The 26,435-nt window shown below is 42.8% G+C and overlaps 1 protein-coding gene across 2 annotated transcripts; it reads left to right on the top strand.

The window, feature by feature from the left end:
- The first annotated feature begins 8,371 nt into the window (after positions 1–8,371).
- On the top strand, positions 8,372–19,526 carry LOC117520902 (seipin-like). 2 transcript variants are annotated; one of them, XM_034182241.1, is made up of 9 exons: positions 8,372–8,620; positions 8,706–8,784; positions 8,870–9,013; positions 9,113–9,148; positions 12,782–12,916; positions 13,035–13,132; positions 15,506–15,626; positions 18,867–18,924; positions 19,016–19,526. In XM_034182241.1, the coding sequence occupies exons 1-9, from the start codon at positions 8,373–8,375 to the stop codon at positions 19,105–19,107; spliced, it is 1,011 nt and encodes a 336-aa protein (XP_034038132.1). In that variant the 5' UTR covers position 8,372; the 3' UTR covers positions 19,108–19,526. The 2 variants fall into 2 exon arrangements, with proteins under 2 accessions (XP_034038132.1, XP_034038133.1); XM_034182242.1 differs by having other exon boundaries at positions 18,811–18,924; positions 19,016–19,101.
- The last annotated feature ends 6,909 nt before the right edge of the window (positions 19,527–26,435 follow it).

Here is a 26,435-nt window from a genome sequence, read left to right as displayed (position 1 = left end):
ACACTCCCACCATCACCTGTCTGTTTTTTTCTGCCAGCAGTACCAGATCTGACAGCCGGAGGCAGTGGCCACCTGGGGACTCAGAGCTTGGTGGCTCCGGAGTGCTCCAGATCTGTTGGCAGTGGAAGACGTGTGGAATCCGGCTCTTCTCTGGACGGGCGTCTTCTATCCTCGAGCCTGCCCACACGTCACTGTGAATTATTGGCTGCTATTCTAAACTGTGTTGTCTGTTGTTCTGTTGTGCACATTCGCAACATTAAATTGTTGTATTTTGGCTTATTCCATTGTCCGTTCATTTACGCCCCCTGTTGTGGGTCTGTGTACCTACACTTTCACAACACACTCTTTAGTAAAAGGCACATGGCAGCCCACCTGGAGTTTGCCAAAAGGCACCTGAAGATCTCTTAGACCATGAAAAGAAAATTCTCTGGTCTTATGAGACAAATATTGAACTCTTTAGTGTGAATACCAGACATCATGTTTGGAGGAAACCAGGCACCATCCCTACAGTGAAGCGTGGTGGTGGCAGCATCATGCTGTGGGGATGTTTTTCAGCGGCAGGAACTGGGAGACAGGATGGGGGGGAAGATGAATGCAGGAATGTACAGAGACATCCTGGATGAAAACCTGCTCCAGAGCGCTCTTGATCTCAGACTGGGATGATGGTTCATTATTCAGCAGGACAATGACCTAGACCTGAATTTGATTGAAAATGGCTGTGCATCAACACTCCCCATCCAACCTGATGGAGCTTGAGAGGTGCTGCAAAGAGGAATGAGCAAAACTGCTGAAAGACATGTGCACCAAGTTTGTGGCATCGTATTCAAGAAGACCTGAGGCTGTAACTGCTGCCAAAGGTGCATCAACAAAGTGTGTGAATACTTATGTACATGTGATTTCTTTTCTTCTTCTTTATATAAATTTGCAAAAAAATTCAGAAAACTTTTTTCATGTTGTCATTATGGGGTGCTGCTTGAGGGGAAAAAATAAATTTACTCCATTTTGGAATAAGGCTGTAACATAAAGTGTGAAAAGAGTGCAGCGCTGTGAATACTTTCTGGACGCACCGTAAATAAACTTACAGTGCCTTTGGCCTTTTCTACAAGAACTCTGTCTGTTTGGCAGCAACATTCCGCTTTGTGGGAGGGACTAAACCTCTTCCAATGGCAGCTTTTCACGATCTAAGGAACCAAGTGGGCAGTCACTTTACTGGAAGAATTTTTCATTCCTGTGCACAACATTTCATCCACACAGCAACAACCAGTGACCCAAGAGGCTTCAGAGGAAGAAGTGCAGCATTTCAATTCTTCACTACTCATTTGTGGCCAACAAAAATTACAGGTGAGTTCATTAAAGCATGATAAATGAAAAGCATTTTGCCATTATAATAATAATGGTGTTACATATATGGCAACATGAATATATTTATGTTGAATATATTCAGACTTTACATTTTGGCTGAGTGCACATACACCAGCCATGTGAAAACAGTATGGCACACATGACATCAAATTAAAAAAAAATATATTCAGGCTTCACGGCCTCAAATTGAAAAAAGTTGGGATGATATGGAATATGTAAAAAAAAACAAAAAACAAAACAATGATCCTTACTTTTACTTTGACATGAGACTGGGTAGTATTTCATTTTTTGTGTGGTCAACTTCATTACTTTTTAAAATATACATTCATTCCTGCATTTAAGACCTGCAACACATTAAAAACAAGTTGTCATGGGGCAATTTATTCTAAATATAAGGATTGCATCATCATTATCATCATACTGTGACCAGCTGGTCACATTATGACCAGCAATGTTCCCATTGAGTCAAAACTTCACACATTCTTGAGGAGTGTTGGTTTCTCAGAATGCAAAGGTGGAGAACCACGCCCTACTATTTTACTGGGTCATTCTCAAAACCTTTCAATCACCCCTCATATATTTGGTATTCTTCAAAGAGCCCCTCTCCTCCAATATCATGCAGTTGCAGAAAAAAAATGACTTGAGTTTTCTCGGTTGCCTCTTTTCCAGTAAAATGCAATCTGAGTGGGTTTTCTTTAATGTCACTGGGTGGGAAGTCATCTGATATGAAGACTTGCACTTGTGACTGACATTAGTCTCAGTAGTTTCACGGTGTTCTGCCCATTCAGTGCAGTGTTATTGCTTTATGCGTGATGTGAAGGAAGTTTGGGGTCCTCTGCTGCAGCTGTTCCCACCCACCCCCCGACCCGATCCCGGATAAGTGGTTGAAGATGTATGTATATGTATGTGACTGTGAATACTGTGTATGTAGGTTTTCCAAAAATGCCTGGGGCATGTGGAAATGGTCCATATCCAATATGGACAGTGTGTGGTGTTGTTCAGACTGTAAAACCCACTGTTGCTTTCTGGTAATTTTTGGGATGTGTGGCGAACCTGGATCAAGAACATGATTCTACATGTCTGTGTCTAACTATGCCAGTTTTTAATTAGCTCTTATGTCTATTAATTTCAGTTTTATTCACCAGTTTTTTGTAGCAGGATGAAGGTCCTGGGTCCTGTTTGAAAAGATGTTTCCGCTAGCTTGGCTAACGGGGAATTCCCCTTTGGCTGACCTGATAGAGGAATGGTCTTTAGTGCGAGCCGTCCAGGGCTCGATCCCACCGCCGTCTCGGCCACAAAGGTCCTACGGTCACAATTGGCGTTGTCGGCAGGATGTGGGTAGTCACAGAATGTGCTTAAATGCACCTGTGACTTTGGGACAAAGTCAAAAATGGTGGGAAGATATGTAGCAGGATGAAGGTCCTGGGTCCTGATTGAAAAGACGTTCCCGCTAGCTTCGGTAAGGGTGGAATTTCCCTTTGGCTGACCTGGTAGAGGAATGGTCTTTAGTACAAGCCGGGGTTCAATCCCACCGTCGTCCCAGCCACAAATGTCCTATTTGTGTTGCTGACTATAGACAATAACTTCAAAAACTAAAGACAGATTTAGTGAAGGAGTGGTATTTGCTCCAAAGAAGAACAGATTAAATTGTGGGACTGATTTGGCACCTGGATCACTTTTTAGAGAAGTATAAGTCCTACAGTATATATGCCTTGAGACCCACTGATGTCTGTGCGTATCTACAGTCTTTGTATTGTGAAATGGATGAGAGACTACAAATCCCATAGATGGGACATCAGTCTGTCACAGGTCACTTCTCCAGCCAAGGATGGCATCCATTTATGATGAAGATGAAATGTCTTCAAGGACACAAAGATAGTATGACTGGGAACCAAACACTGTTAAATCAACACCATAGATTGATAAACCAACACCTATCTGCCGAGTTACCTGATCAACTAAAGTTTTCATAAAACTGAGGGCATGCTGCAAAATTTTCCCCAAATTCCTGTACGTTATAAAACAAACATTAATGAAAATAATCATTTGTGTGTACCATGATATCATTATGTGTGCAGTTTGGTGCAACTTCAGATCTGTAGTAGTCTAAGATGCATACAAACTGTTAAATGACACAAAATATAAGGGCCCATTTAATATCAAGCAATAATAGAATACAAATCAATCTCTTGGAAGCTGCAGTCTCAGACTGTTTTGGTTTTGATCATGCTTTGGTTATTAGCCTAAGTAATATTTATATTTTGTCTGTCAAAAAAAATAACTCAAAGAGGAAGATGGACTTTAAAAACATTTTGTGAAGAGATCTTGGGTCAAAAAATAAAAAGCATTTGATGGAGTAATGATATGCAAGTATTGGGTTGTTTAGTTAATATATCACTCACTCACTCACTCACTCACTCATCTTCAACCACTTAGTCCAATTAAGGGTCACGGGGGGCTGGAGCCTATCCCAGCAGTCATAGAGCGCGAGGCGGGGTACACCCAGGACAGGACGCCATTCTGTTGCAGGGCCACAAACAGACAAACAAACACAGTCACACCCACTCGCACACCTACGGACAATTTTAAAGATTCCAATCCACCTAACCCGCATGTCTTTGGATGTGGGAGGAAGCCGGAGCACCCGGAGGAAACCCACGCAAACACGGAGAGAACATGCAAACTCCACACAGAAAGGCCACAGGCGGGAATTGAACCCATTACCTACTCGCTGTGAGGCAACAGTGCTCACCACTAAGCCACCGTGCTGCCCTAGTTAATATATACTCAAAAGGAAAATTAATGTAACTATTGTTTTCATTCTCATTTTTCATTAGTTGAAATAAAGGCTCTAAGACTTCTTTTACACAAAAAAATTATTTTCCTCAAATTTTGTTGATAGATTTGTTAAAATATGTGTTAGTGAGCACTTCACCTTTGGCACAATAATGCATCCATGTGGTTGGTGTAGCATATCATGATGTCGATTAAACAGCATGATTATTGCACAGATCGGCCGTGGGCTGGTTCCAATAAAAAGTTATTCTAAAATGTGTAGTTCTTGGGGAAAAAAGAAACTGATGAAGTGATGAAACTGGATGTGGCAGTTTGCAGTTGTAAGGCCGACAAGATGTTGTCAGGAACCTAGACCCAAAAAAGGCTGGACACAATTGCGAGACTCATACAGAAGCTTAATGTGTAAAAATTGATTTACTGAAAAGTCACGCCAAGGTCAGTACATGGGTGGGCAAGCAAAATCAGCAATGGTATCAAAAACATGAGATGAAGTCGAGGTCAAAAACAGGCAAAAGGTTCCGTACATGACAAGGCAACAAACAAGGTCAAGAACTATGAGAAAATGGCTGGAATGAAGACACAAGGAGCAATGAACTGGCAAAGACATGAGGGAAAACAGAGGGTTTAAATAACAGGTGTGATTAGGACAAAAAAAAAAAACAACACAAAAGGGACAAGACACACCCAGATCCAACCCCAAACACAAGACAAGAGCATGCAGTCAGAAAAACACAAAGCAGACAAAACTTGAATATAAAGAAAAACCCAAACATAAATACAATGAAAAATACAAAAATCCACACATGAAATAACCACCCACATGACAGATGTACTGCCAAATTCTTGAAAACGCCATTGGAGGCAGCTTAGCAGTGAAATGAACATTCATTTTACAGCATACCCGGTGTCACGGACAGGATAAGCCTGTCAGTCACCTGCCAACCACAATAAATAAATGATCGCAGGCTAGCATGATTACAATTTGTACAAATTTCCAATATAGATGATTCATAATAATATTGATAAACACACTGTGCTTTATCTGATTTTTACTCAAATAATTGTGAATGATTTGATTGGTTCACGAAATTAACTCAGTAAAATGGAAACATAAAACAGAAATGATATGTGTAGAGTGTTGACTACTGGACCTAGTTGTGAACAAGAGTTAGAAGTGAAAAAAAAGCTACGCTGAAGTAAAAGATGGATATACAGTGTGTTTTTTTTTTTCCATCAAGGACCTTGAAGTGTCATAGAAGAGAGTAAAAGAGACTGAAAGAAACAATGAATTTCACAGTTACAGATACCTCACAGTGGATATGAGTTGTGTATCCTGCTGATACCGGTAATAAGTCTCTAGAGAATGTTTAGCCTATACTTGCATAAAGGAGGTGCATTAAGCTTTTAAATCTTAGTCAGTAGCACTACATTAGAGGTGCATTTAAACTGTACTCACATGCATTTAGCCTGCACTTGCCGTACAGCCCTGCGCTTGTTCACGTGAGTCAGGCATGAGAAGATTGCTCTTTCCTTCTCAAACTACATTATAACTGCATATTCAACAGTTCAAATTTTTAAATATTCCCTGGGAGAAACCCCTGAAAAAGTGCCCCTCTCAGAGCCATGCAAGGCCCCTCCGCAAATCTGTGTCTGGCTCCAGGTCTGTTTTACAGGTAACTTTGGTGGACATTCCTGCAGTCAGCAGGCCAATTAGTCACATCTGTGGCATTGTGTTGTGTGATAAAGTGCACATTTCATAGTGGCATTTTATTGTGGCCAGTCCAAGGCACACGGGTGCAGTAATCATGCTCTTTAATCAGACAAAGGTGAGGTGCCCAGGAATATGGATTTTTATAAATTTGTGTGGAAAATTTGAAATAAGCATTTAGATCTTTTACTTTAATGCATAAAAATTGGACTTCAACAAAAGTTGTGTTAATGTTGTTGTTGTACATATAAATGTCACCTGTTGTTTTCCATTTTAGGGGAAGCCAGGGCACAGTGGATCAGAAATGTTGTTTTGTGGCAACATAAGCACATTATACATAGGTTTAGGTCATTCTATTGTGGATTTAATACAGTAAGTTATTGTTTAAGGCTGTGTTTTTTATGTCTCCCCAAGTGGAATTTACAGGTGTTTAAAATCAATTTGAAAATTTTTAATTCACTGTGCCGCGAACACCAATTCACTGGGCACAGTGAATCAACTTAGAATATAATGAAAAAACACATGATTATAAAGATTTCTTCAAAAATTATTAAATATATGCTGATGCATATACAAACTATAATCCAGCAAACTAGCTATGTAATGTGTGAGTGTCTTATATTGTGATATAAGTCCTTTAGAAACTATTGTAGCAAGGTGAAGTCCGGATTGAAAAGATGTTCCTGCAAGCTTGGCTAACGAGGAATTCCCCATTGGCTGACCTGGTAGAGTTTTGGTCTTCAGTTCAAGCAGTCTTGTGTTCGAATCTCACCGCCGTCCCGGCCACAAAGATAAGTCCTCCAGTCACACTATTATACAACTGTCATAATTTCTGTTCAAACCTGAAAACAGTTGTTTATATACATAAATTATAGAAACAATTCATGGAAAAAATAAATGTATAAGCTTCAAGTAATATTTGTCATCCACTTGATACTGGGTGTCATGCTGGGCGGCTGCCCGACACCAGGAGTAGGTGGACCCATGGTACAAACTCCCAAATCAGGCTTTGAGGTATCAGAAGTCTTCACGTTTATTGCACGGAGAGATTCGGTACACAGGTGGTCATATAGCGGAGCAGAGGTACAAGAAGGACCAGGCAAAAACGCAGTCATAGACGAGCAGGGTCCAGTGGCACAACCAAACTCAGACATCAGAGATAAGGCAAAGACACAGTCAAAAAAATCAGGGCAAAAATACGGTACATGGCTGGACAAAAACAAGGCTGTGAACAAAGGCTGGAAAGTGTACTAAGACAACAATCTGGTGGTGAGCTGTAAGACTGTGAGGGCTTAAATAACAGGTGCTGTGAACAATGCGCATGTGCAGACTGATTAGGTAATAAGGTGCAGGTGTGCAGTGAAGATTTCAGAAAGGGGCATGACTAGTAGACAAAGATCAAACACTGTTCAAGAGAGTGATGTAAGGAGCAAACATACTTGGGCTGGTGTAGGGAGTGTGAGTGAGATGAACAACACACACAGAAACAAGGTGAGAGACATGGGCCAGGTGCAAAGAGCATGAGTGAAAGGAAACAAAGCAGACAGAACCAAAGAGAAAGACAGACATGAGGCAGGTGCAGAGAAGTGAACATGATTAACTGGAAGTGAGGAATAGCAGGGAATGATGAACAGGCTAGACATGAGACAGAATAGAATATAACAGAACTGGGCAAGAACAGGAACAAATACTAAAGCAGAGCAACAAGGAAAACAGAGACTACATGATACAGATACAAAACCCAAAGTAACTGACAACATAAATGAAAAAAATACACAGATGATGAACTAATGATCAGTAATGCAAACATAATCTGACAGAACAAAACTAGAACAGAACTGGATGATGGCAACAGAATAACAAGAAACAAAGTAACAAGAAAAACATAACCGAATAAATCCCAAAGAAAACAAATATTAAATAAATCAAAGCCAAAGCAGACCAGAAGCAACAGAAAGGAAGAAAACAAGGGCTCAGCGCCCTGACCCTGCCAAATCCCTGACACTGGGGCTTGATCGTCTGGAGAAGATATAACACATGCTCATCAGTTGGACGGGGTAGTCTTCTAAACTAATAATTTTTTGGGCCACCTTTCCTCTGTTGTGGGAATAAATACAAAGACACTGACATCCACAAAATTTACTTTTGATAGGAAAAAAATAACTTCACTTGCCACTTGGTTTTACCCTTAATGTATCCAAAAACAAAACAGTAATTTATAAGGGGGATGTCTTTATGCATAAAAAATATGGCATAACTGCTGCAAATATATATGTAGTTCTGCAGATATAGCTACTGATTCACTGTGCCCCGTATTTCACCGTGCCCCAGTTTCCCCTACTTGTCATTTGGTGAAACAGTGCACCCACTGGCAGTTAACACAGTTCAAAACACACAAACAGGAGTCTGCAGGGCCTACAGAGGCATGTGCTCTGTGTTGTGTCTTAAGCTGTTTCAACCAAAGATAAACAATTTTTTGTTACTTATCTTGACCTTATTAGAATTCATGGATGGAGAACATGAGGAGCCTTTGCATCAAAAAACACAGCCATTGCTCATCGGTCGGAAACTGCTCCAGCTCCGGGTGGCTTTTGTGTTGAAGATGTTACGTGTGCGCAAGACACTCCTCCAGAGCTTCATTGTGTTCTTCACCATTGTCCTGCTTCTCTGGACTGCTGCCTTTTTATACGGGAGCTTCTACTACTCCTTCATCCCTGGAGCAACTTATTCCACCCCTGTGCACTATTACTACAGGTGTGTATGTTAAGTGATGCCCAGTTGCAACATGAAAACTTTTTTGTATTTTTTAAGCGCTATAATTTGCCGTTTCTCCCCATAGAACAGATTGTGAAACTCCAGACACTTTTTGGTGCTCTTACCCAGTGGCCAACATCTCTCTCATGAAGAACAATAAGCATGTATGTACCTTCAGTGCCTCTGCAAACTTTCATTAACAGAAAACATCAGCATGTAACTGTTTACAAAAAACAAATTGACATCCAGGTGTTAAAAGCCGGGCAGGCCTATCGGATCTCCCTACAGCTGGACATGCCGGATTCCCCAGTCAATCACGAGCTAGGAATGTTCATGATCAAGACAACCTTTTATTCCAGGGACGGACAGGGCGTCACCTCCTCTGCTCTGTCTGTGAGTTGCTCCTCCTTCTCAGTCTGCTGCACTGACATTATTATTACCAGCTCCTCCACTCTGCTCTGATTCACTGTTGTGTTGCACTTTGTCACTCAGGCGAGACAGCTGCTGTCCACCTCCAGCGCTCGCTTTGTGAGTACTACGGTGACACAGGATGAATCTTTTAATCACACTTCATGGTCAGAGGTAGATGTGTTCTGCTTACTGCACATTTGTTGCAAAGTCCTACTGCAGTAGAAGGTGATCTATGCTTGGCTCAAAACGATGATGGGACAGTCCCCTCCATCGCTTTGCAATGTTCAGTAAACTACAACCCCAATTCCAATGAAGTTGGGACATTTTGTAAAATGTAAATGTAAATAAAAACAGAATACAATGATTTGCAAATCCTCTTCAACCTGTATTCAATTGAATACACCAGAAAGACACAATATTTAAAGTTCAAACTGATAAACTTTGTTGTTTTTGTGCAAATATTTGCTCATTTTGAAATGGATGCCTGCAACACGTTTCAAAAAAGCTGGGACAGTGGTATGTTTACCACTGTGTTTCATCACCTTTCCTTCTAACAACACTCAATAAGCGTTTGGGAACTGAGGACACTAATTGTTGAAGCTTTGTAGGTGGAATTCTTTCCCATTCTTGCTTGATATACGACTTCACTTTTCAACAGTCCGGGGCCTCCGTTGTCCTTGCGTTTCGTAATGTGCCACACATTTTCAATGGGCGACAGGTCTGGACTGCAGGCAGGTCAGTCTAGTACCTGCACTCTTTTACTACAAAGCCACGCTGTTGTAACACGTGCAGAATGTGGCTTGGCATTGTCTTGCTGAAATAAGCAGGGACGTCACTGAAAAAGATGTTGCTTGGATGGCAGCATGTGTTGCTCCAAAACCTGGATGTACCTTTGACCATTGATGGTGCCATCACAGATGTGTAAGTTGCCCATGCCATGGGCACTAACACACCCCCATACCATCACAGATGCTGGCTTTTGAACTTTGCGCTGGTAAAAATCGGGATGGTCTTTTTCCTCTTTTGTCCGGAGGACACAACGTCCATGATTTCCAAAAACATTTTGAAATGTGGACTCATCAGACCACAGCACACTTTTCCACTTTGCGTCTGTCCATTTCAAATGAGCCCGGGCCCAGAGAAGGCGGCGGCGTTTCTGTATGTTGTTGATGTATGGCTTTCGCTTTGCATGGTAGAGTTTTAACTTTCACTTGTAGATGCAGCGACGAACTGTGTTAACTGACAATGGTTGTGTTCCTGAGCCCACGCGGTAAGATCCTTTACACAACGATGTCAGTTTTTAATGCAGTGCCGCCTGAGAGATCGAACGTCATGGGCATTCAATGTTGGTTTTCGGCTTTGCCGCTTACGTGTAGAAAGTTCTCCAGATTCTCTGAATCTTCTGATTATATTATGGATTGTAGATGATGGAATCCCTAAATTCCTTGCAAATGAATGTTGAGAAACATTGTTCTTAAACTGTTGGACTATTTTTTCATGCAGTTGTTCAGAAAGTGGTGATCCTCACCCCATCTTTGCTTGTGAACGGCTGAGACTTTTGGGATGCTCCTTTTATACCAATCATGACACTCACAATTAGTGTCCTCAGTTCCCAAATGCTTATTGAGTGTTGTGAGAAGGAAAGATGATGTAACACAGTGATAAAAAGCTTTTTTGAAACATGTTGCAGGCATCATTTCAAAATGAGCAAATATTTGCACAAAAACAACAAAATCTATCAGTTTGAACATTAAATATCTTGTCTTTGTGGTGTATTCAATTGAAAATAGGTTGAAGAGGATTTGCAAATCATTGTATTCTGTTTTTATTTACATTTTACACAACGTCCTATCTTCATTGGAATTGGGGTTGTAAGATTAAGTTACTATCTTCAGAGATTATGGACTCTTTGTACGCATATAGTTAGCAATGCTGCTGTCATCACTTCTATGCTCTTGTCATCACCTTTATGTAAATATGTTTGCATTTACATTAGCAAGACATCTTAAGAACACCTAATCTGATTTTGATCAAGCTTGGCAAGCACATTTGGCCTTTGGATGAGAAGAAGTGAGGATATCTTTGCAGGAGAACGAAGATCCATGTCAGGTTCTGCCCTGCTTGGGGTTTGTATGGGGTTGTCCTCCTGTATGTTCATGTTCCCTCTGATGGTTTTATTTTTCACTTCATTGTACTTTAGTCACTTAAGTCTTAATTTGGTTCTGATTATCTCTTTTCTTTGTGTAATGCTTTTGTGTAGTCATTAGTTTCATTATCTGTTATTCTTCTGCTATTGTGAGTTCTGTTCTAGTTTAGTAATAGTCTTTTATTTTCTTGTTGTCCTCTTTATAGTTTGTCATTTTATTTCCTAGTTTGCCTCTTTGTTCTGTTTGTGTTCATAATTGTTGGTGTTTGGGCTTTATCTTTCTTTTGGCATTTTTTGTTATTCACCGTTAGGGTTTTTTGTCACTCATTTCTGCTGCTTATCTCTGCTTTGTTTTTTTCTCACTGCACTTTCTTGCATGTGCCTTCACTCATCTTGGTATCTTGCTATCATGCCCCCTTCCAGAAGTTTCCCCACACATGTTTCACATTCACGCCATGATTACCTTGCCTTGAATTTAAGCCCTCACTGTCCCTCTGTTCTCTGCCAGTTTGTTGAATTTGAATTTGCATTCCAGCCTTTTGTCTCAGTCCTGTTTGCCTCACCATGTTTTTGACCTTGCTTGTTTTTTCTGATCTCCACCACGCCATGTCCCAAACTCTGCTTGTCTTTTGGACCTCACCTCAGCACCACCTCTGCCTGTTACCTCGCCACGCTGACTGTTTTCCTGTGTACCAAACCTGTTGCCAGATTACCAGATAAAGCCTTTTTATTTACTCCAACCTTTGTGACTATGAGTCTGCATATGACTCCTATCCTTCTGTGCCAAGCCTCCTTGTATCATGACAGTTTCTTTAAGGTCCTGGAGCTTCCTGTCTTACTGTATGTTTGTGTGACCTAAGGCAACAGTGGGATATCTTTGGTACTAGGTCTCCTTGGGGAATTCTTTGGTGCCAGTGGAACAATATTGTGTGAAATGAATGGTTACTTAGTGAGTCACTTGAACTGTGAATGAAGATTGGCTACATCCAGTGATGGGCACAGCTAACTGAAAAGTTAGCTGTGCCCACCACTCATTCTGGCCATATGACTAATTTCTCTAGGCATGATCCGGCACGCAGGTATCTCAGTCTTGAGGACCCCAGTGCCTGGAAAAGGTCAAAAGGATGCCCACATGTCACCTGGCTGAGGCATACTTTCGAGAAGTGGGGATGTACCAGTTTTCTTCCTGAATGGTTGCTGCCCAAATCCCAGGATGATTTCATGGTTTCAGCATCTGGCTGTGAAACAGATCAATAGTCAATCAACTGTCCAGTTATTTTTGATCCCTTAAAAAGCAGGTGCAGTAAACAAAAGCACTTTGAACAAATTCATATTCTTCTCACTATTCATTGTGTGCTTTCAAATCTAATATACTGTGATTGACAACTAAACTAAAAAAGTTTTTTTTTTTCAGTTTCCAAATAAATAAATGAGAGTTGCAAGTATCTCCCCTCCTACGTGTTCGTCATGACGGCTACAGATTCATCTTTTCAACTCTTCTGCAAAGCTCATTAGACAAGAGCAGGTGTTTTTCACCTCAGAGAACAGATTCAAATATTTTCCAGATGTTTAACAGAGTGACTTTGTTGTCTCACCTGCCTCAGAGCATGCTGCGTTATCGGTCCCACCTGCTGAGGACCATAGGAACTCTAATGTTCCTCCCAGCACTACTGAGCGGTGTGGCTGAGGAGAAACAAGTGCTACAGGTGGAACTCTTCTCAGACTATACTCCTGATCCAGTGAGTGCTGCTGTGAGCCAAATGCAAAAAGAAGATGGTTTAGAAAGAAAGTCCACTGTTGTGCAGGAGAATGTATTTGTTATATTCAAGTGTTTAACAAGTGTCTGTCCACTGACAGTATGGCACCACGGTTTGGGCCATTATTGAAATCCCGGCCACGAAGGTGCAGATCTACTCCTCTCAGCTCTACATTCATGCTCAGTACACTGGCATACGGTGAGAATCACTCGCCATTTGTTTGTAAGAGTTAAAACCTGCTAATATTCAAAATACATTTTAAAGAAAAACACTGTGGTAAGACATTGTGCCATGACATTTGAAAGAACTACAACTGCTGAAAATATGTCAAATGCAGAAATAAAAATATTTTGTTCGTGATCATATTTTTTAATTGTTATTTTTCCAATTAAAAGTGAAATTAACAAAAATGACAGCAGACTGATCACCCTCAGTAAAGTAAGATGCAGAACATCATATTAAGTGTAGAAAACAAAAAGTGAACGGAATACAATGATTTCACTTTCTATTGTGTCACTCAGGGAAAAAAAAATTCACAAAGAAGGCACGCCACTTCCTCTAAGAAGTCACCTCAAACAAACAGAAAGTAGACTGATATAGGCCCGTTGGTGCCGCTGATAATCTCCATGCTTGGTGGTCTGAAGGAGATGAGTGACTTCCTCTAGATCAGATGCCAGCCTGTCATGAGTCACTTACCTATAACCAGCGCTGGTGCAATTTGCACTGCATCCGGAAAGTATTCACAACGCTTCACTGTTTCCACTTTTTGTTAGGTTACAGCCTTCTTCCAAATTTGATTAAATTAATTTTTTCCCCTCAAAATTCTACAAACAATACCCCATAATGACAATGTAAAAAAAAGGTTTTGTTTGTTTGTTTTGCAAATTTATAAAAAAAAGAAAAATCAAATCACATAAGTACTCTCAGCCTTTTCCACGAAGCTCAAAATTTAGCTCAGGTGCATCCTATTTGCACTGCTCATACTTGAGATGTGTCTACAGCTTAATTGGGGTCCACCTGGGGTAAATTCAGTTGGTTGGCCATGATTTGAAAAGATACACACCTCTCTACATATAAGATCATACAGTTGACAGTGTATGTCAGAGCATAAAGCATGAAGTCAAAGAAATTGTCTGTAGGCTTCTGACACAGGATTGTCTCAAGGCACAAATCTCGGGAAGGATAGAGAAACATTTCTGCTGCTTTGAAGGTCCCAGTGAGCACAGTGGCCTCCATCATCTGTAAATGGAAGAAGCTCAGATCCACCAGGACTCCTCCCAGAGCTGGCTGCCCATCTAATCTGAGCGGGGATAATCAATAGAGGGGAAAAGGGCCTTAGTCAGGGAGGTGAGCAAGAACCCGATGGTAACTCTGTCAGAGCTCCAGCATTCCTCTGTGGAGAGAGAAAAACCTTCCAGAAGGACAACCATCTCTGCAGCAACCCACCAATCAGACCTGTATGGTAGAGTGGCCAGACGGAAGCCAGTCCTTAGTAAAAGGCAGCCCACCTGGAATTTGCCAAAAAGCACCTGATGGACTCTCAGACCATGAGAAAGAAAATTCTCTGAACTGGTGGGAAATTGAACTCTTTGGCATGAATGCCAGGCGTCATTTTTGGAGGAACCCAAGCACCATCCCTACAGTGAAGCATGGTGGTGGCAGCATCATGCTGTGGGGATGTTTTTCAGCAGCAGGAACTGGGAGACTAGTCAGGATTAACGGAAAGATGAATGCAGCACTGTACAGAGACATCCTGCATGAAAACCTGCTCCAGAGCGCTCTAGACCTCAGACTGGGGCATCTTTCAGCAGAACAATGACCCTAAGCACACAGTCAAGATGTCAAAGGAATAGCTTCAGGACAACTCTGTGAATGTCCTTGAGTGGTCGTGTTGCAGGCATCCATTTCAAAATGAGCAAATATTTGCACAGAAGCAATAAAGTTCATCAGTTTGAACAGTAAATATCTTGTCTTTGTAGTGTATTCAATTGAGTATAAGTTGAAGAGGATTTGCAAATCATTGTATTCTGTTTTTATTTACATTTTATACAATGTCCCAACTTCATTGGAATTGGGGTTGTATAAGGAAAATACATATTTCTGGGCAGCATCTTGAAAAAATGGCCATCATGAAGTGGCTAATGACTTTTTTGCAAAACATAGACCAAGAAGTACCATTGTGCCAACTTTGGTGCTCATATCACAAAATGAAAGATTCTTGTGATATATGCATTTATCTGATGCACTATGAGGTGTGCATCATGCTTTTCATGGGATTATGCATGTGTATTATTTGCACAAGAGATTTAAAGAGGTCAGTGACCCCCCCACAGACACACACAGTGTCTGCAGCGCTTCGCTGCCCAATCCAGTCATTTTCACACCACTGCAATGAAATCACCCATTGCTTGCTCCAAAAATAAATAAATACAAAAAAAAAAAAAAAAAAAAAAATTACACAATCTGCATTGTATTTTAATTTTTGTTTACACTGTAGTCAGACATCAAAACACCTATACTGACAACAGGACTGCTATGACACTGTGATGTCATTTTGTCCTCCTTCATCAGATATTTGCTGTTCAACTTCCCTGTTTTATCAGCCGTGGTGGGCGTATCCAGCAACTTCATCTTCCTCAGTGCGATCTTCATCTTCAGCTACACAAGACTGCTTTTAAAACAGCCACTTCAGGTGAGACACAAACTATTCAACTGAACTGGTGCTGATGCTACTTATCACACCAAATACCATGTGATCAAGCAGACGTCTAACTCTTTTTTTGTGATTTATTTTTATTGTCTTTTCCAACTTGTACAATTACAGAAGACAACAGTAATATTATTGAAAATAATAATAATAAAAAAACAACAACAAATATTAACAACAAACTTGTAGCTTTAAACCGGGGTGTGGTATTTCAGTCGATCTATGTAATGATCCTTAAATTGCTATCCTTCCCGATTTCCATACATAACGTACATACTGCTATACCCCATACATGTACACACACACACAGACCTATACATACATACATGAACTTCTATCTATATCTACATATACTGCTATTTAACCCTCCAGACATGTCACCCAATCCTAAACAAAATCAGTAATGTGTTGTCTAATGTATTTTAACCATCCTGATACTGTTAAATTTTTCAACTTCCACTCTTAGTGACGCCGTTAATTTCTCCATATTGTAAATATTTAAGATTACATCAAACCATTCTTCCACTTTAGGCAGCAAATCACTTTGCCATCTTCTGGTTATTACTTTTTTTTTACTAGCCCATAGCATAATTCTTAAAAATTTATAATCGTCCCCTCTTTTTAAATTCAAAGTTTCAACTTTCCCAGGATACATAATGTCAAATTGAATTGGTAACTTAATTTTCATCAACTCATCAATTATTTTTTTAATTTCTGTCCAATACTGAAACATTAAGGAGCATTCCCCAGAAGACATGAAAATGATTTGCATTAGTTGCACCACAGGATTGCCAGCACTTGGTATCTCCATGCTTTCTCTGAGCTGGAATAGTGAAAAAACAAAAGTATATTCTTCCATCCATATTCCCTCCAGAACAATTAGTTAGTGGTTTTCCATTTGTACCTATTAAAGTCTCCCCGATCCTCTCTTGATACCTCGATATTTGCTTCCCTCTCCGATTTCACTTTTACATAATTAGTATTATCTGCCTTTAAGTCCTCCGGGCTCTTGTACAACCTTGAGATGGCTTTTTGTTTTATCTGTGATTTATAAGCTTCTATTATAATTTTTATAATATCTGGTACCTCCAAATTAACCTTCTTACTTTCTTGGTCTAATTAATGTCGTAGCTGTAAATATTGATCGAAGTCTTGATTCTGGAGACCAAATACTTCCTTTAATTTCTGAAAACTCATCACTGTTTATGTAGAACATCACAATGCATCTTTGGACCACTTTCCCACAATTTAAACCTCCAATCTAATTTATTGGGTGTAAAATCTAGATCATATGCGATCCATCTCAAAAATCTACAATGACCCGTTAAATTATATTTCTTCACAATTTTAGTCCAAATTTTAATTGGCACTCCCAACCATGGATTAACCTTCCCTTTCCATCGTGCAATGTTTTCTGGCTCAGACAAATTCAGAAGTACCCTCAGTTGTGCAGCTTGAAAATAACTTTTTAAACATGGTAATGCTAGACCACCACTCCCTTTTGTTAACTGCATTGTTCTGTATTTCATTCTTGGCTTTGCACCCTGCAATATGTACCTAGATATAAGTTTATCCCATTCTTTGAATTCTTTTCTGTCACCTCAATTGGCAGATTTTGAAAAAGGTATAGCAGTCGGGGTAAAATGTTCATCTTGATCACTTCTACTATTGATGTCAAACTCAAATATTGTATCAAGTTCCATTTTTCTAAGTCAATTTTTATATTTGATATAATTGTATCATAGTTTGAAGACTTCAAATTTTCAATTTCTTTTGGTAAATGAATTCCTAAATATTTCATAGATTTCATATCCCATCTGATGTTATAGCTCTGTCTTATATTTTGGTTTGGTTCATAATTATAGGTTAGAACTTGAGTTTTTTTAACATTAACTTTGTACCCCGACAGTGCACCAAAATTTTCAAAAGCAGACATTAGTACAGGTAAGGATGCATTGGGATTTTCCAAATATATCAGAACATCGTCTGCAAACAATGCTATTTTCTGCTCTGTTCCTGCCATTGTAACACCTTTGATACTATTATTTTGCTTCATCCACTGGCTTAATGGCTCCAAAAAGATGGCAAAGCATAAAGGGCTTACCAAATAGCCCTAATGGTAACCTCTTTCTAATTTGATAATATTAGACAAACTTCCATTGACCTTAATCCTTGCGATGGGATTTACATATAATGTCTGGATGGTTCTAATACAATTTTCATGAAAGTTAAACCTCTTCATTACTCTAAATAAGAATTCCAACCTTAATGAATCGAATGCCTTTTCTGCGTCCATTCCCATTATTAATGCTTGTACCTTGTTTTCACTAATATGATGCATAATATGCAGTGTTCTGTGAATATTATCATGAGTTTATCTACACTTTATAAATCCTTTTTGTTCTAAATTTATAATATCTGGTAGAATTTTTTTCAATGCGCCTTGCTAGAACAGCTGTGAATAGTCTATAATTGATATTAAGTACACTTATCAGTCTATAATTTGAACAATCTGTCGCATCTTTGCCTTCCTTTGCGATTATGGAAATGATTGCTTCCCTCCAAGAATCAGGAATAGCGCCTCCTTTTATTATCCAATTAAAAGTCCTATGTAATAAAGGGATCAAAGTTTTTCTAAAGGTTTTATACCATTCTGATATATATCCACCAGCCCCTGGGCTTTTATTGTTTTTGAATTTAGAAATTGCTGCATTTATTTTTTGCATTGTTATTTATGATATCATTGAGTTATTTTGTTCTTCTGTTATTTGTGGTAGATCTAAGCCATTTAAGAAAACATCAATTTGGGATTCATTGTTATTATGTGCCTGGGAGTACAGCCTATCATAATAAGATTCAAAACATTTATGAATTTGATCTGTCTTGTACACCACAGAATTAGTTTGTGGGTCTTGTATTTTGTAAATGCTTCTCAATGTTTGCTGCTTTTTAAGCCTATATGCCAGTAATTTGGCGGATTTACTCCCAGCCTCACAATACCTCTGTTTTGTGTATATCATTTTTTCCTGGATTTCTTGCATCGAAATGTCATTAATCTCTGCTTTTTTCTTTTTGATTTCAGCCAATATCTTCCTATCAGTTGACTTCTTATGTTCTTTCTCCAGTCTTTGCAGACGTCTGACTCACGAGTGTAACTGATTCTTTCCAGGTGTTACATAAGAAACCCAAATATGACAGAGTGCTTGTTTTTCTTGCTGATTCCAGCCCAGATTAGACAGACTGTTACCAGATCAGCAAGAGGATGAAAAAGATGCTGCTGCAGGTCCAAGTCCACTCAAACATTCAAACAGAAATTCATCATATTATTGACACCTTCAAAGTGTGTGTCTGACGATGTAAAAATCCCTTGGCAGGAGCTGCAGAGCTGCTGACTCCGCTTCAGACAACCACAACAAATCTGATGTGCGAGCAGCTCCATCTCCACGATGCTGCAGAACAGTCATGAAGATGGGAGTGCAATTAATTACTGAAAAGGACTCAGAAAGTAGCTGTTCACACTTGAAGAACAGGCACTATATCCATTGATTGTGAAGAAAGAATAGATGGCCTTGAGGTCTTTGAGCAGTACGTCCCTGTCCTGTGTTTCAGCTTTAACAGCCTGGTGATTTATGGGTCCACCATTTTTAAACCTTCCAAACAGAGCTCTCACTGTTACAGCATTTTTATTACTTTGTGTTTATTATTATACTTACTATTATTATAATTATTATACACTTTTTTTTTTTTTTTTTAGAATACCCGCGATTATTTCAAAGCTTTTCAGTGTGGCGCTATTTCTCCATCACTGGCTGGAATATTTGAAATGCTGTCAACATTTTTTTGCTGCTTGACCTAAGTGGAAATCACAATTAAAGCATATGGGGGTGACGTGCATATCACTTTTTTTTAAAGGTAAAAACAATAGTGACCAAGGCATCCTTCCTGTAAGCATTCTTACACGTGTGGCACTGTGTGTCTGTATGTGTGTCCACAGCGAAGTGTCTTTCTGTGTGTGCAAGCCGTCACTCTACTCAGCAGATAAATTGGAGCCCATGCTCCCCAGATGATCGGAAAGGCCAATGAACTGCACAAAAAGCCATATTATTCTGGATATTTGTGATAAAATGCTCACAAAGAGGCAATTTGGCCATGATAATGTCATGCGAGTGACATCTAAAAGATGATATCGTTTTCAAAACACACAAATCAGTTGTGAATCACTGCTTGAAGGCACTCACCTTAATCACGTCATCAGTCACGATCTGAAAATAAACTTCACAATTACAAATAAACTAGCGCAATCACAAATAACTTGCCTGTGGGGATCCATGGGCTCTAGATTGGGTAGTGTTTATAAAATGTGCAAAGTTTCTATAATAAGTTGGAACGGCGTGTGATTCCAGAATGTTTTTAGAACCTTAGACCTCAATTTTTTTAAGAAGAAGAATAATTCAACCTTTTTATTTCCTGTTAATTACATATTTTTTAATGGTAATTTACTGTCTTAATGTATTTATAAATTGCTTAGGTTCTTGTTATCATATACACACACTATTATTATCATTGTTATATTATTATATTTTTACTTTTATGTTGTCATTTGAGTGTGGTGACCCTGAACGATATGGAAGCAGCCGAATGGACAACAACAACATATGTTAAATTAGGTCATTTAAATTAAGCATTTAAATTAACACATAATTGAAACTCCATAGTTTTTTTTTGGTTATTATTTTTTGTATTATTTTTTGTTTTATTTATATTATATATTTTACATTATATTTATATTCGTTATTACATTATTATTACATTTTTAATCAGCTTAAATTGTTTTTGTTATTACAAAATTGAAATTCAAAGATGTTTTTAATTAATTTATTTTTAATGACATGTAGCCCAGCTACAGTACCCTTCCGGCCCACCAGGGGGCTGTGGCCCATACTTTAGGAATTACAGCTCTACTTTTCCTCTTCAACACACTGAAACCTCTCGTCCAAGTAAATTAAGTTTTGGATGAGTGACAAAACATTTTAAAGAATAACAGGAAGTCCTGTTGTGGTAAAGTAAATTTGTAGAGGTCTCTTATTTGGAGGACTGAGCACTTTGATCAGCATAGTTTAACTCAGTCTATGAGCTGAACCTATGGGCTTGTCCAGTCTACAGTGGCTTTCAAAAGTATTCATCCTCTTGGTATTTCATGCATTTTAATTTGTTTATGCCATTTCAAGTACCAAAAAAGCAAATCAGGCTACTCAATATAAAAATTTAAAAAATGATCTTCCTTAAACTCAAAGCAAATTTCTGCAATTTAATATAAATGGTAAATAGACTGCATTTATATAGCACTTTTCCATCTGCATCAGACGCTTAAAGCGCTTTATAAATAATGCCTCTCATTCACCCCGATGGGATTAAAGACCTTGCCCAAGGGCCCTTAGTGATTTTCCAATCAGGCTGGGTGTTGTGAAAGTGTAGGAACACGGACCCACAACAGGGGGCGTAAAAGAACGGGCAATGGATAAGCCAAACAGTAACAATTTAATGTTGTAAATTGTGCACAACGGAATACAGACAACAACCAGTTTGGAACTACAGTCAATTACGTTGGGTGACGTGTGGGCAGGCTTGAGGATAGGAGACGCCCGTCCAGAACCGAGCCGGATCCCACACGGCCCTCACCGCCAACGGATCTGAAGAACACCGGAGCCGCCAAGTCCTGGGTCCCCAGGTGGTCACCATCTCCAGCTGTCAGACCTGGTACTGCTGGCAGAGAACAGAAACAGTACAGGTGAGTATGCACACTCAGTAATCCCACAGTCTGTGTTCTTTTGGGAGGGAGCACCTCCACCTCCAGTCACACACTCGTGCAGCTCCTGTCTAACCACTTATCTGGTTGGGGTGTGAAGCGAAGCCGTCGCTGATCACACCAAACACCAATCCCACAGATAAGGCAACACCCACAGGAAAACGGCTGCAAAGAAGTTCAGACTATTAGTCAGTGTTTTCGGTTTAGCAGAGAAAATTACCTCCAAGGTAGCTGATTTCTCGGCGAGGAGGTGGAGTTGCAGTCCCGCCTTTATGGTGATGGGTTGAATGAGTGACAGCTGGTGCTGATGATGAATGACAGCTGTCACTCCCAGTGGCTCCGGCGCCCTCTCGTGCTTGAAGCCTGCACTCCAAGCAGGGCGCCATCTGGTGGTGGTGGGCCAGCAGTACCTCCTCTTCAGCGGCCCACACAACAGGACCCCCCCCTCAACGGGCGCCTCCTGGCGCCCGACCAGGTTTGTCCGGGTGCCGCCGGTAGAAGTCGGCCAGGAGGGCCGGGTCCAGGATGAAGCTCCTCTTCACCCAGGAGCGTTCTTCGGGTCCATACCCCTCCCAGTCCACCAAATACTGGAACCCCCGGCCCTTCCGACGGACGTCCAGGAGCCGGCGCACGGTCCAAGCCGGCTCCCCGTCGATGATCCGGGCAGGAGGCGGCGCCGGTCCGGGGGTACAGAGGGGTGAAATGTGGTGAGGTTTGATGCGTGACACATGGAAAACCGGGTGGATCCGCAGCGAAGCTGGCAGCTTCAGCTTCACTGCGGCTGGACTGAGGATCTTGTATATGATGAATGGTCCAATGTATCTGTCCTTTAATTTCTGGGATTCCACTTGCAGGGGAATGTCTTTTGTGGAAAGCCAAACCTCCTGCCCAGGCTGATACGTAGGGGCCGGGGCACGCCGGCGGTCTGCATGGTTCTTGGCCCTCGTCCGGGCTTTGAGCAGGGCAGAACGGGCGGTACGCCACACCCGACGGCACCTTCTCAGATGGGCCTGGACTGAGGGCACCCCGACCTCTCCCTCCACTAGCGGGAACAATGGGGGCTGGTACCCCAAACACACCTCAAACGGGGAGAGGCCAGTAGCAGATGACACTTGGCTATTATAAGCGTACTCGATCCAGGCCAGATGGTTGCTCCAGGCCGTCGGGTGCGCGGAGGTCACGCAGTGGAGGGCCTGCTCCAATTCCTGGTTCGCCCACTCTGCCTGTCCATTCGTCTGAGGATGGTACCCGGACGAGAGACTCACGGTGGCCCCCAGTTCCCTGCAGAAACTCCTCCAGACCTGAAAGGAGAACTGAGGACCACGGTCTGAGACAATATCGGATGGAATCCCATGCAGACACACGACATGGTGGACCAGGAGGTCTGCAGTCTCCTGGCCCGTCGGGAGCTTCGGGAGGGCCACAAAGTGGGCCGCCTTGGAGAACCGGTCCACTATCGTGAGGATGGTAGTCGTGCCCTGGGACAGCGGGAGGCCCGTGACAAAGTCCAGGCCGATGTGAGACCAGGGGCGATGAGGCACGGGCAGAGGCTGGAGGAGGCCTTGGGCCTTGTGGTGGTCGGCTTTGCCCCTGGCACAGGTGGTGCAGGCCTGGACATACTCCCGGACATCGGCTTCCATAGACGCCCACCACTGCCACGGTCCTTCACACCCCTGGATGACAGGAAAGCTTGGAACCGTGACAGAAGTCTAGGACCGCAGCCCTGGCCTCTGGTGGGACGTACAATTTGTCCTTTGGATCTGTCCCCGGGTCCGGGCTCCGTGTCAGGGCCTCCCGGACGGTCTTCTCCACGTCCCAGGTGAGGGTGGCCACGACAGTGGACTCGGGGATGATGGTTTCCGTCGGGTCTGACAGCTCGGTCTTGACCTCCTCTTCATGCACCCGGGACAGGGCGTCAGATCGTTGGTTCTTTGTCCCGGGGCGGTAGGTGATCCGAAAGTCAAAATGCCCGAAGAACAGTGACCAGCGGGCTTGCCTGGGGTTCAGACGCCTGGCGGTCCGAATGTACTCCAGGTTCCGATGGTCCGTGAAAACCGTAAATGGTACCTATGCTCCCTCCAACAGGTGTCTCCACTCCTCAAGAGCCTCCTTCACCACAAGAAGTTCCCGATTGCCGACATCATAGTTCCTTTCAGCCGGGGTCAACCTGCGGGAAAAGTAGGCACATGGATGGAGAACCTTGTCGGACTCCCCACTCTGGGATAGCACGGCTCCTATCCCCGAGTCAGAGGCGTCCACTTCAACTACAAACTGGCGATTGGGATCGGGCTGCACCAGAACCGGTGCAGTCGAGAACCGGCATTTCAACTCCCTAAACGCGGCTTCGCACCGATCCGACCAGGTGAAGGGGACTTTAGTGGAGGTCAGGGGGCTAACTACCTGACTGTAGCCCTTGATGAACCTCCGGTAGAAATTTGCAAAACCGAGAAACTGTTGCAGTTTCCTACGGTTTGTTGGTTGGGGCCAATCTCTCACCGCCGCAACCTTGGCCAGATCAGGGGCGACGGAGTTGGAGGAGATTATGAACCCCAGGAAGGACAAAGAAGTGCGGTGGAACTCGCACTTCACAAACAGCCGGTTCTCCAACAACCGCTGTAGGACCTGACGTACATGCTTGACATGGGTCTCAGGATCCGGAGAAAAGATGAGTATATCGTCTAGATATACGAAGACAAACCGAAGCAGGAAGTCCCGCAAGACGTCATTAACCAACGCTTGGAACGTCGCGGGCGCATTGATGAGGCCGAACGGCATGACCAGGTACTCAAAGTGACATAACGGGGTGTTAAATGCCGTCTTCCACTTCTCTCCCTCACGGATCCGAACCAGGTGATAAGCATTCCTAAGATCCAATTTTATGAAAATGTGGGCTCCATGCAAGGGCGTGAACACTGAATCCAACAGAGGTAATGGGTATCGGTTGCGAACCGTGATCTCGTTCAGCCCTCTGTAATCAATGCATGGACGGAGTCCGCCATCCTTCTTGCCCACAAAAAAGAAACCAGCACCCATCGGGGAGGTGGAGTTCCGGATCAACCCGGCAGCTAACGAGTCCCGGATGTAGGTCTCCATTGATTCGCGTTCCGGACGTGAGAGGTTGTACAGCCTGCTGGACGGGTACTCAGCGCCCGGTATCAAATCAATGGCACAATCGTACGGACGGTGCGGGGGCAGCGTGAGTGCCAGATTCTTGCTGAAGACGTCAGCAAGGTCATGGTACTCGGCTGGCACCGCCGCCAGATTGGGGGGAACTATAACCTCCTCCTTAGCTGTCACACCGGGTGGAACCGAGGATCCTAAACACTCCCGGTGGCAGGTTTCGCTCCACTGAACCACAACCCCAGACGGCCAATCAATCCGGGGATTGTGTTTTAACACCCATGGGAAACCCAAAATCACTCGGGAGGTAGAAAGTGTTACATAAAACACAATCTCCTCCCTGTGATTTCCAGATGCAACCAATGTCACTGGCTGTGTCTGGTGTGTGATTAGTGGAAGAAGGGTGCCATCTAGTGCCCGCACCGACAATGGTGACGGTAAGGCCACTAGAGGGAGCCCAACCTCCTTTGCCCATCTGCTATCCAGCAGATTCCCCTCCGACCCCGTGTCCACCAGTGCTGGGGCGTGAAGGGTTAGATCCCCACTCAGGATCGTGACTGGGATACGTGCAGATTTTCCGGGTCTCCCTGCGTGGGTATTGTGACCCACCCTTAGCCCAGTCTCTAAGGACGAGTGCTGCTGTTTTGACCGTTTGGGGCATTCTCTCTGTGTGTGCTCAGTTGAGCTGCAGAGAAAACACTCCCCACGGATCAGCCTCCTTTGTCTCTGATCTGATCGCCTTTTGGCCCTGCTCATTTCCATAGCAACGTCAGCAGGGGGAGCTGTCATCACGTGGAGTGCCCTGGCTGTGGAGCGTGGGGAAGACGGCTCCCTTTCAGACCCGAGAGGAAGAGGGACGGCTTGTGCCTGACCACGCCCTTCATCTCGCTCCCGTCGGTGTTCTGTTAATCGGTTGTCTAACCGTATAACCAGGTCGATAAGCCCGTCTAAATCCCGCGGCTCGTCCTTCGCCACCAGGTGCTCCTTAAGGACCAGAGACAGTCCGTTTACGAAGGTGGCGCGGAGCGCGACAGCATTCCAGCCGGCTCGCGCTGCCGCGATGCGGACGTCAACTGCATACTTCGCTGTGCTCCGACACCCCTGTCTTATCGACAGCAGCACGCTTGAAGCGGTCTCACCTCTATGAGGGTGGTCGAACACCTGTCGGAACTCCCTCACAAACTCAGTGTAAATCATTATGAGCCGTGAATTCTGCTCCCAGAGCGCCGTAGCCCAGACGCGTGCCTCTCCTCGAAGCAAATTTATAACGTAAGCCACCCAGCTAGCATCTGACGCGTACATGACGGGACGCTGTGAAAAGACGAGCGAGCACTGCATCAAGAAGTCCACGCACGTCTCCACACAGCCTCCGTACGGCTCCGGAGGGCTTATGTATGCTTCAGGGGAAGGTGGGGGCGTTCGTTGAACGAGCAGTGGAATGTCTGTTTCTGGCATTCGGTCAGCAGGAGGAGGTGCTGCAGCAGCGCCCTGAGCATGCGCTTCCACCTGGGCGGTAAGAGCCTCCATCCTTCGATTGAGAACAACGCTCTGCTCTGTAACTAAGTCCAACCGAGCAGTAAAAGCGGTTAAGATGTGCTGCAGCTCACCTAACATGCCTCCAGCTGGCGCCTGTGCACCTCGCTCTTCCATTGGCTGTTCAAGCGATGGTTGACGCCCCTCGGGATCCATGACGCTGGCCGAGAAATCCTGTTGTGAAAGTGTAGGAACACGGACCCACAACAGGGGGCGTAAAAGAACAGGCAATGGATAAGCCAAACAATAACAATTTAATGTTGTAATTGTGCACAACGGAATACAGACAACCAGTTTGGAACTACAGTCAATTACGTTGGGTGACGTGTGGGCAG

This window comes from Thalassophryne amazonica, chromosome 11 (genome assembly GCF_902500255.1).
Source record: "Thalassophryne amazonica chromosome 11, fThaAma1.1, whole genome shotgun sequence".
Taxonomy (NCBI): domain Eukaryota; kingdom Metazoa; phylum Chordata; class Actinopteri; order Batrachoidiformes; family Batrachoididae; genus Thalassophryne; species Thalassophryne amazonica.
This window is presented reverse-complemented; position numbering and strand designations above follow the sequence as displayed.

Coding starts and splice junctions, on each gene's coding strand:
- LOC117520902 (XM_034182241.1), top strand. CDS start 8,373: ATGGATGGAGAACATGAGGAGCCTTTGCATCAAAAAACACAGCCATTG. Junction 9,014..9,112: donor TCACCTCCTCTGCTCTGTCT/GTGAGTTGCTCC, acceptor TTTGTCACTCAG/GCGAGACAGCTGCTGTCCAC. Junction 9,149..12,781: donor CCACCTCCAGCGCTCGCTTT/GTGAGTACTACG, acceptor CACCTGCCTCAG/AGCATGCTGCGTTATCGGTC.